Raw genomic sequence first — 11555 nt, forward strand, 5'->3', positions numbered from 1 at the left:
CCACCGCTGACAACTCTGCAGTGGAGGCTACAGATTACAAACCATTAGCAGGAGGCCATATGGCCTCTTTCTTTCAAACATGGCAGAGAGCCTCTCTGTGAACTGCTTGAGTGTTTATAAGCACTTTAGGGAGCTACAGCATAAAGCGGGCTGTGTTGCAACACAACTTAAGGGTATTTACTCTTTGCAATCATTTGAAAATGGCCAAGTAAACATATTTAGCTAAATATTATGTGCAAACTGGACACCATTAATACAGGTTTAGAGAATAGTATGTTAAAACATCTGCATTCAGACACCTGTCTTCTCCACCCTTTTGAATTTCTAGTAGTTATTAGAATTTAAACAGTGAGACAGAAAGCTTTTCAATCAATGGGAGACTCTTAACAAGCTTTCTGTGAAGGACTGGGATGTTAATCAGATTTTGGATATGACAGATGGGGACCTTGGTTGTATTGAATATGGAGATGCCTGATCTACAACACTGTGTAGCTGGTGTGCCCAGTTTTGCAGGTGCTACACACAAACCACGACAGCTCCACGTGCCTCCTTTGTCTGTCTCTTTCTTATGAAATTAGCTTCACCATCACTGATTACATTACATGCAGTGGTTCAAGCATTATGATTTATGATACACTGTTCATATCAAAAATTCAATAGCTGGTAACGGACGAAAACAAATACAATGCAAGATAAAATACATAGTCTCCTCTTACTGTTTTGTTTTTGTTTGCTGAATTATTTGCCCACACAGTCCAGTAACTAATAGCATATTTGTAAGTTTTTTAAATTGTAGTTCATAGTAAATTAACTACAATTCAAAACATGTTAACCTACACATCTAATCTAGAATGGCATGTATTAATACTTTTTTTTGATACTCACAAGGAAACTGTTGGATACATTCTGAGCTCAACTAAAGGGGTAGCTTGCGCATTAAAAAACAAAACAATGGAAAGTAACCAAAAAGCTATTCCACTAGCAAGTTGATGTTCCGCTCACACATTTTATATTCTGACACCAGATAACAACAGAAAGCATCTTTACTGTACACAACCAAGCCATTTAGAAGGCAATACTCATAATCTCCCACTCAATAGCTTGACAGTGAGATCCTGTTCCTGAATGCCTAGATCACATGTGGCTGACAGGGCCACGGAGCAGCCAGTGTGACAGGAGGCAGTGTAAATACATTATTGCTGCATGATGAAATAATTTAGGCAGCTGGAGGAGAACGACTGTATTCTTACCACAGTAAATCAGAGAAATGGAAAGAGAGAGAGGAACTTCTAAGTGAAGTGTATATGTGTGTGTAATTGTAATGTTCCTGTGTACGACTACATTTTTCCACCACCCAAACATTAGTCATGTAGCAGGAGCTTGGCCCTGTAGCTTATGAGGAAGACTTTGTTAAGCTTAGGCCAAGGTGCTACTGTATCAAAGAAGCAGCTAAATAAATGATGACATCATTGTACATTGTATATTGTAATATATACTACTCGCGCTGAACAACTGCAGCATTGAAACAACACAATTAGCAAACTGCAAATTCTGCATTTGTTCAATTTTCGATAGTTCTGTGTTTAACATCACTTAAAAATATAATGCTTAAATAATACACACATGGGGGAAACTATTTGTGTCTTTGAGTTATCATCCTTGTATAAGAATACAGCATAATAAATACTTTTTACAGTGACACATGCTTCAACTTTTGAAAAGACACGGGTGGATGATAATTAATGACAGGAAAAGTAAGTCAAGCCAGTCTTGATATTACTCAGCCAGACAGTGCAAGTTATTTCAAAAGCAGCTGCAAAAATCTGGGTAAATGACTTTGATATCAAAATGAAAGTTACAGGTATTACCTTTACGGTGTGAATAAATCTTCCAGTTCTCATATTGTTAGCTACTTCTCTCTCTGTGTTTCCTTTCTATTGCTTTACAGCAGTTGGCATCCAAAGGTAATGAAGGGATTACAGTCTCCTGCCTCCTTAACTTTCTATTGCACACTTTCTTAAAAGTTTGGCTTTTCATCCATAAATGTATCTATACTAGTGCAGCATCCGCATCCGTCCAACTAACTAACGACTGTCCTTAAGCATGCAGAAGCATCTAATTTAGCGATATATGTTTCGCATTTCTACCCCCACTGAACACACTGGAGTCCTTAGTAAATCAAGTTCAAAGCCTGTGAAGTGATACACAACTAAGTGCAGTACATGTAGGGATTCACTAACATTGTAGTATGTTCAAAGTCATCAATAGACTCTTGCCTTGATGACTTTGACATCAAGTTCTCCTAGATACCTTTGAAGTGCATGCACTTTGGACTGTTGTGTTTTGAACGGTGATGAAGATAATAGGAACTTTGATTAAGAGCTTTAAACTATGGAGGGCAGCCCTCAATGTACAGCCTCGTAAATTATTAATAGAAGAAGAATGTTCTTGAATTGGAACACAACAAGGGTTCAATTCATTTTTATATAATGTTATACTATGCGTTGAGTAAAAAGCACACATAATCACCTGGTAAGGTTTACCTCAGATGTGTGAATGGTTTCTGGCTTTGTTTTCTGCCCTTCAAAAAAATATTGGTTTCCTTAAAATCAGTCATCCGACATGTATCGTGGTAATTTTCAACAGACTGATATGAGAATTGTTCATCGTAATATCGCCATATTGTCCCACTGAATACACAGGCGAATTCCTGTTGGATTTCCGTAAAAAGACTGATGATGCTCCAGGCCTGTGGCCACTGCCCAACAACAAGTCAGCCCACATTCACAGCTCACTCAATCACACACACACACACACTGACTGACTGCTACTGTGTGTTCCTGACCAAACAGTGGACATGTTATTATCGTTAGAGTCAGACAAGACTGGACACGGTGACGCTTACCCAGCAGGTCCATTTGTGTCTTAGCATGGAGACAAAATCAGTTATTTTAATAGAAAACAGTTAAGCAGGCGCAGGTATTCAGTGACGAGCTCTTTCACAGTAACTTCCTACCTCAGCGCTGACACTCCACAGTCTGATAGCAGTGAGAATAAAACACGTATGTTCCAACAACAATGAACCACAGTATCTCAAAAATCCATAACGCTGCTGCTGTATAAAGTTTTCCATTTAAAGAACAAAGAGAGAAGCTTTGTTGCATATAACATACCTTTCCCGGCTGTGTTTTTCATTGTCTCGGTGTTAATCCTTCACTGCATTCCCGGCGATTCAAGCAAAAAAAATGAAATAAATGCTAATCGAGTTACAGCTCCTCAGTGTGTGATTTTCCTCTCCGTTGTCTCTTTTTTACGTGGAACCGGGAATGACTTGGATCAAGTGAGCTAACAACGCTGGAGTCCCAAATACACAAAGATCACAGTTGACGGTTTGAAGCTGAGGCGAAAAAAAAATTAAAAAGAAAATTAAAACGAACCGACAGAACAACGTATCACGCGTTTAACGCGTATGTTAAATTTGAGAGCAGCGTCTATTTGCTGTTAAAAGAAGCTGAAAAGTCCACTGTTTTGTGACAGACTGTGTAGCTTTCAGACCGGCTAACTAGCTAGCCCGTGGTTACTTCCTTTCTCTATGCTTAAATAAGAGCAGCAGCAGCAGCAGTGTGAGCGGTGGGGAAAAAAAAGTTGAGGGAAAAAAAGGCACAAGCCAGATTCAATACAATGAAGGCACCCTGTTGCTTTAAGGGCAATTGTTAGAGGACAGCGCCCTCTGCAGGATTACAGCTGCGGTACTGCACGGCCGACAGCTGAACACAAAATGTTCAGACTTTATCAGGCAAACCAAGATCAACCAGGATCAACTGATCAACGTTTTATGAGAAAATGAAGTGAACTAACTATGGAAAAAAAACCAAGACACGATTAATAGTATTATACAAATGTATATGTTCAGTGTATTTGTCATTTAGAAAATTGAATATATGATGAAAAAATGTTTTATATAAAAACAAACACCAAATAAACATGAAATATTCTTAAAGCTACAAACTGATTTTGAATAATAACTCATCAACGCATCAACATTACAGGTTCACATTCCACAAAGATACTATCATGATTCTGAAATTTCTTTGTGGCCTCTTTTTTTTTCAAATCAGCTCATTAATTTGCCAAAAAATGTATATATGTTTTATGTGTTAAATTAATTTATATATATATATTAATTATATATATATACAACAATAATGATACTCACATTGTTTACACTTGTTTAGCGTTGACAGTAATACTGCATTAACATTCAGATTGCCTTACTTTGATTTTGTACACTCTCATTACGCTCTGTAGTTGGTTTATCGTTACCGATTATGGCCGCTAGTAGGCGCTGTGATGCAATGAGGGAAAACAAAGAAGGTGGTTATTGTTGTACTGATGTTATGAGCTACAAACAGTGCAGAAGTGTCTTACTGTCACACTACATACAGAGGGTAACACCGTTCTAAATATTGTTTGTATGCCATGTATCAAATGTAAGGGCTGTTGCTACTGATTTTAGGGTGGCATGGGGTTTCTAGTTTTGATGTGGGCCCCTCAACATCATTTTACTTGGGCCCCCTTTTACACTTGTAAGTTTACTCTGTTTACGTCTATCTTAAATATTTCCATACAAAATATGTCAGTAAAAAATATATATATATGTTAGTATATATACTCCCTGTTAGTATGTACATACTCCCTGTGTTACTTTATTATTTATATATTTTCTTCTGGCACAAGGAGCACAAGCAGAATATACTTAGTATGTACGTATATATACATAGTGTTTAAAATACCAGTGGTCTTTCTCTTATGTTTGGCATGTTTAATTTCATTCATCCTAATTTGTAATCACTATATTTAATTTTAATATTTGAAGGATCCCTCCATCTTCTACTGCTTTATTTTATTGCATATTCCTTAATGTATTTTTTATTTTTGTTCCATTTTATTGTTGTTTGATCACTGTCCTTTGGCTGCTGCAGCACGTGTATTTCCCCAGTGTGGGATCAATAAAATCTAATCTAATTTAATGTAATCTAATCTTGATTATTTTAATATTTAACATGAAACGTCAGTGCAAATCTTTAGCCAAGTCATTTGTGTAGGGCTTACAGGAGATGAGATAGTGTCTGTGACCCATATCTTGAATAATTACAATTTTCTAAAGGTAAGAACACATTAGCTGTAAAACCACCACCAATTTATCTAAACATGTTGGCTGTCTCATGAATTACATCGTCTGGCCAGATGGTGTCACCATAATATAAAAAAAAAGTGAAATGTTGTGACCGGTGCCTGCTCAACATTAAAAATGTAATATCACATCTTTTTCACTCTTCAACAATGTCCAACCCCCGTTACGTAACAGTCAATGGATCACTGGAATTATCCCACAGTTCCGGTATTTGTCCTTAATTTATCACACAACAACAGAAAACGTGTGGCTGTGTGTGCACATATTATATTTCATCACAGCATCATCATTTATTTTGTTTTGAAGCAAAGATGACTGGTTGAGTTTGAGGGACAGAGAGGATACACTCACCTGGCTATTCATTAGGTACACATGACATCCTAAGATGGTAGGAGATGGGCCCCAGTGTGATCTTCTGCTGCTGTTTCCCATCTGCCCCAAGAATCACTGTGTTGTCAGTTCAGACATGGTTTTCTGTTTACCTTGGTTGTAACCAGTGGTTAGTTGAGGAACTGTTGCCTCCCTGTCATTTCAAACCAGTATAGCCACTCACCTCTGACCCTCTGGCATCAACAAGATATTTTCCCCCAGAGAACTGCATGGCTCTCACTGGATATTGTCTTTTGTTTGGACCATTCTCTGTAAACACTAATACTCTCATGCCACGTTCAATGTCACTTAAATCAAAGATTCCAGTGCTGTTAAATATTTTGTCACACTGTAAGAGTTGTGTGCCTTATTGTTACTGGACTGAAATAAGGGCACAAGCATGATGTTGTTTACAGGAACTACAGTAAAAGCCTTCAGTGCCTGCTTATCATGATAAAAAAAACACACACACACACCCACACTTGTGGTTTCGAATACACACTTTGTGGTTGTAGTTCTCTTTGTAGTAATTTCAGAGTAAGGGCGTTTTCAACAGCCATGGGTGTTGTTGACACCTTATGTTGCAGAAGCAAGTATGTTTTTAATACTGTTTTTATCTTTTCTTCATTTCGTTTGCAAAAAGCAGTCTCACCATCACATCATGAGACCTAAATAGAGCATGTAATCTGTATCACAGTGTTAACTATGGCTTATTGGTGCATGTATACTCTTCTTTTTTCTAAGACATAAAAGGAGAAGTTGTGTCAGAATATAGCTACGCAGGTTTTATGTGGACATTATGGCTCATTGCAATTGCACACAATATAGGTCAAGTGTGTCACAGCTTTATTACTTCTGCCGTCTTACGTGCCCTAAACAGAGACGGAGCGCAAAAGGCAGCAGGAGCAATCTTTTGAAGGACACAGATTGAAGAAAACAGATAAAGCCTTTACAAAAATAACGCCATTTGAGCAAGATGAGCATATTTTTCTTATGGAAACATTTTGGGCACTGGCATGGTAATAGTCGTATTCTCTCAAAGGTTTATATGACCTCACACAAGTATGCTTTTGATGCATTGGATAAATGATAATCATACAGTAGTTCAGTGACACAATTAGAGCAGACTTTGCTGAAAGCCTTAAATATATAATCATGGCTCTTTGAAAACTCTAAACTCTAAAGGGCAAATGTGTTCCACCACAAGCTCTGGTTTTTATCCATATTTGAAAGTGGTTTCTTGATTTTGAGGTTTGGCATCACTTTTTAGTGTGTGTTAGAAGAACCATATGCTGCGTGGTCGATGTGAAAGTGGTCGTGGACTCAGTCACACTGCCCGTCTTACGGCATGTGGTTATGGTCTGCAGGCATACGGTCGGAGATGTTTTCAAGTCAAGTGTGCCATGCATGGTGACAATGAGTGGATAGTATATGACTGTGTCCTGCAACCATACAACCAAGCCCACAACCACAGCTGTGTGATGATGTGAAACCCTTTATCTTATAGGGAGGGTACCCTTTCCATCTGATTGGGAGTTCCTGTTTTTCTGTTATACTTTCTGAGAAATATTGAAAAAATAAAACACATAGCCTTGACGCTTTTGTAATAGGGCCTTGTTTATGTGCCACGATCTCGTAAGTGCAAGTGCAGATTCTTGCCACACATCCTTAAATACATTGAGTCATGTTATTTCACAAAACCTTTACAACTGGCTCACTGTCCCACGAGTTTTGAAAGATGAGTCTTTCCCGTATTAGTTATAGTACAACTTGAGAAATACTATTTAAAGTGCTGCCGTAAGTAAAATCTGCATGACAGTGACATACTTGGTGTACTAAATGATGAAAAACTGCAATTTTTTTCAATCACAACAAGAAATGAATAATGGGTATTTCAATGCAATTAATCTTTATTTATCAGTGAGACATAGTGCATCTGATGTACTGCACATAGAGTATACAATACTTTGCTAGTTTGCAACTGCTGTCCCTGGCTGGGCTTTTCAGAAATAAAAATAGTATCACATGTACAGTAAAAATGACAATAATATACTTCATACGATATGTTCATCAATCAAATCCTTAATTCAAGTATTTTGTGCAAATATTTATTTTTATGTACAGTAAAAGAAATTGTCATGTACTAATAATAAAAATATTGAAACTGAATAGAGATAACTTGTGAACAATCTGTGAAATTGTAACATTGTACGCCATCTGTGAAATCTTTCACATCTTTATGGGTGTATGTGTGTGCAATGTGTTTTGGGTGTGGTGTGTGTGTGACTATACCTTCTCTGGCTTACTTCCCCATCAAAAACGTGCTGCAAAAATCTGCAGTCAGCTCCAGCTGTGCTGTCCGCTCACACACACTCAGCATCATCATCATCATCACCAGCAGCAGCAGCAGCAGCAGCCAGAGTGAGTATTCTCCAATGCATTCAGTTTACTCTGCAGCCTTGACAATTATTCAGAGTTTTATATTTATACATATTTATACACAATATTCAAAAAGAGAAAAATAGATGGAAAATCTGCTCAGAATATTTCTATGTATTCTACTGGACAGCATGCAGTGCTTAATGTGGAAAAACATTTTATTTAAGGTTATTAGGATCAGTTTTTATAAAAATATTTAAAGAGCGTTAAAAGATTGAAATCTGACTTTTTTAGTCAATTCAGTCAGTTTGATTTCACTGAAGAGGAGTTAAGCTGGAAAAAAGGAAAAAACTTTTTTTTTTTCATATTCTGCAGGTATGTATTATTTATTCAGTTAACTTTGCTGCCTGGAAAATTTTAAATAACAATTTCTAGTGTTCTTGTGATTTTTGCATTAAAGGGCCTAAGCAGCAGCAGCTCACACATCCTGTGTTAACCACAGCAAGGTGGAGTGCTGTGGACCATGAGGGAGGCTTTTAAATGATGCCTTTTAAACTGACTGAAGTGCCGTGATGAGAGTTTTTTTGTTTTTTTAAAAGATAATAAAATCATTCTTCTTCTTTTCTCTCCTCAGGTGTGTGTGCTGAGCACTGATTGAGAGCTCCAGTGGTTAGAGTGTGATGATAGCCTGATCAATCACAGGAGTGTCACACTAATTTCCAAGCAGCTCGCACCAGCTCTGCTCATCCACACAGCTCTGATCTTGACCATCGCAGCCACGGCCATGAATGTCATCTCCTCCCTCACCTCCCCCTCCTCCTGCCCCCACCTGTACCACTCATCCAGTTACCCCACCAACACCACCACTATTTTGGATGCTACAGCCAGCGGGATCAGCCGTGTCATTTTGCAGCATTATAACCACACAGGCCGTCTGCAGAACAGGACCATCTCAAACAGCCCAAACCACATCAGCGTCTCCGTTGCTGTCTTCTTCTTCCTCAGCATTTTCATCATCCTGGAGAATTTCCTGGTTCTGGTAGCCGTCATCTCCCGCATCCGCCACAGCCGACGCTGGGTTTATGTCTGCATTGCCAACATCACACTCAGTGATCTCCTTACAGGTGCTGCCTACCTAGTCAACATCTGCATGTCTGGCAGCCAGACGTTCCGCCTCACGCCTGCTTTGTGGCTCTTCAGGGAGGGGATGCTGTTTGTGGCCCTGGCTGCATCCATATTTAGTTTGCTCCTGATTGCTGTGGAGCGTTACACCACCATGATGAAGCCACTGCCCCAGAAATCAGGTAGGAAGACCTACTACAGGATCTACGGCTTGGTGGCCCTCTGCTGGATTTTTGCACTCATGATTGGCTTCCTCCCCTTGCTTGGTTGGAACTGTGTGTGCAGCCTGGAAGCATGCTCCACCCTCCTGCCTCTCTACTCAAAGACTTACATCTTTTTCTCCCTCTTCATCTTCTTCATTATCCTCCTGGCTATTGGTGTGCTGTATGGTGCCATCTATTGCCACGTACACAAGAGTGCACAGGTGGGCCCCCATCGCAGTCGAAAGCGCTCTTTAGCTCTGCTTAAAACAGTGATTACCATCGTTGGGGTGTTCATGCTCTGCTGGGGGCCTCTGTTCCTCCTGTTACTGGTGGATTTCTTCTGTGTCTCTCGCAAATGTGGACTGCTGTTAAGTGCCGACTATTTCATCTCCCTGGCCGTCCTGAACTCTGGCCTTAACCCCATCATATATGCCTTGGGCAGCAGTGAGATGAGGAAGGCTATCGCTGACCTGCTGTGCTGTTGCTGCCTGAAGGTTGGCCTTTGCCACCCGGACACTTTCACATCCAAGGAGACAAGCAGCACCTCAGAGAGCAGGAGGGACAGTCTGAGGAACAGTTTTAACAAGGTCAGAAATCTGAGCGTGGCCTCTCCACCATCAACCCCAAGCAAGACGCGCAAAGCACCTAAAAAATACAGGTTGAGCTCCACCACCAGCTGCCTGTCAGTTTCAAGTGGTTAAACCACAAAGTGCTCCCCTCCCAAGCGAACAAGACCTGTGTTTACTGATACTGATCTAACCGTTTCCTGAGTTTTGGTTTTAATGTTCACAACTTGTCCAACAGGTATTTGCAGTGACGCACTGTTAGAAAAACCTTAAAACACATTGGACATCTGTAGGTTTGCAATATTATCACAAGTAGCAGGATTTGTGTTGCCTCAGCACACATTACGTGACATTTCTTAATGCATTTTTACACATGGACTGTATAGATCTGATGTTGCACTGTGCTTATTTAGTTTTCTACCTTCCATATATATGTGTATTTTTATGTATTGTTAGATATACGTATATTATTTTGTAGCAGTTCACATGAAAATCTAAATTGTGGTAAAATATGTATATACATGCACCAGAGTGTATTTTAATAGTTTGTATTGGAGCCTAATGTCTCACTGTATTAATGAAAATAAATATCAATAAAGTTTTTTTCTTTACTTACTATATGCATGTTGTTTTTATGAAGTATAGTTCCTTAGTTTTCCTCTGGAGGGAGACATGTTACTGAAGCTTTGAACCGCTTTTGCAGGTGGATCAGATGATTCAAAATACCTTCCAGTATAAAAATATGCATGGCAGTAACCCCAACACAAACTCTTGACAGTTTTCTAGATTTAAAAGTGTACATATTCCCCCAAATTAAAATTATTTATTTCAAATTTTGCTGAGAAAATGTATTTGCATTTGTTTATTCCTCAGTTTAATACATGAGAGAAAATATCTTTTACCACAGTTTTGTGATAGTCTGACATCTATGTTAAATCACCTCAAAAATTATTTTTTACACAGCTCTCCACTCGACTGTACAGTGTACTTCAACTGCGGCCTGGCCTGATGTTCCACACCCTCCTGCCTCTCTACTCAAAGACTTACATTTTACAGTTTGTTTTGTCTTGGACTGAATGGAGAGTAATGCAAAGTGTGCATCTCTGGCAGTTTCACTACATATTTCATGAAACTGTCACTGAAACACATAAGGTGCAATGACGACTCATCACTATGTGCCATGAGGACGTTCTGAAAGTTCTCACTTTCAGCAAATGCCTTTTCCTCTTAAGTATCTATACTCACTCTGGAGTAGTCGCCCAGTTCTCACGATGTACCTCAAAGAAGCGACAAATTTAAAGAACTTGAAAAAGCTCTATAAAAATAAATATTAATTTCTCTTTATTTATTAGGATTTTAATAAACAATATACAGCTCAGCTCGGCTCATAGCAGGGTGGTATGGTGGGCTTCACCCCAGGACAAATAAACCACTATTGGTCACCATGTTTAGATTCAAATGTTGCTAACAGCTGATTGGTGCTTAGAAGTGAGTGACATCACACACACACACAAAACCCTTAATCTAATTATAACCCTAAAACCAGGTCTTCAGGCCCAAAGAGCCCTTTAATGTTGTGAGAAACGAACAAAATGTCCCCACTTTCCCTGAAATGTCCTCACTCCCTATAGTTCATATGTCGGTCCTCACAAAGATACACATACAAGAACTTAAACACACAGTCACACAGCCAACTATGCTTTTAAGGACTTGCATTGATTC

The 11555-nt window shown here is 39.0% G+C and overlaps 2 protein-coding genes across 4 annotated transcripts in view; one reads left to right on the plus strand and one right to left on the minus strand.

Moving 5' to 3' along the window:
* Positions 1 to 3616, minus strand: part of LOC122780514 (unconventional myosin-IXb) — a 51013-nt gene extending 47397 nt beyond the window's left edge. For 2 of the 3 annotated variants that reach the window (XM_044043508.1, XM_044043507.1), the window contains exon 1: positions 3174 to 3615. The gene's annotated coding sequence lies outside the window, so the exon portion shown is untranslated. Of the gene's footprint in view, positions 1 to 3173 lie in introns of all 3 variants that reach the window. The other variant, XM_044043509.1, reaches the window with a different exon arrangement.
* A 4274-nt stretch (positions 3617 to 7890) lies between these two features.
* On the plus strand, positions 7891 to 10444 carry s1pr4 (sphingosine-1-phosphate receptor 4). Its single transcript, XM_044043495.1, has 2 exons — positions 7891 to 7984; positions 8577 to 10444. Exon 2 carries the CDS (start codon positions 8727 to 8729, stop codon positions 9966 to 9968), a length of 1242 nt encoding a protein of 413 aa, XP_043899430.1. The 5' UTR covers positions 7891 to 7984; positions 8577 to 8726; the 3' UTR covers positions 9969 to 10444.
* Positions 10445 to 11555: the final 1111 nt, after the last annotated feature.

Source organism: Solea senegalensis, linkage group LG14 (genome assembly GCF_019176455.1).
Source record: "Solea senegalensis isolate Sse05_10M linkage group LG14, IFAPA_SoseM_1, whole genome shotgun sequence".
Classification (NCBI taxonomy): domain Eukaryota; kingdom Metazoa; phylum Chordata; class Actinopteri; order Pleuronectiformes; family Soleidae; genus Solea; species Solea senegalensis.

What these genes read in the sequence shown, in the direction of transcription:
- s1pr4 (XM_044043495.1), top strand. Translation starts at nt 8,727, where the DNA reads ATGAATGTCATCTCCTCCCTCACCTCCCCCTCCTCCTGCCCCCACCTG.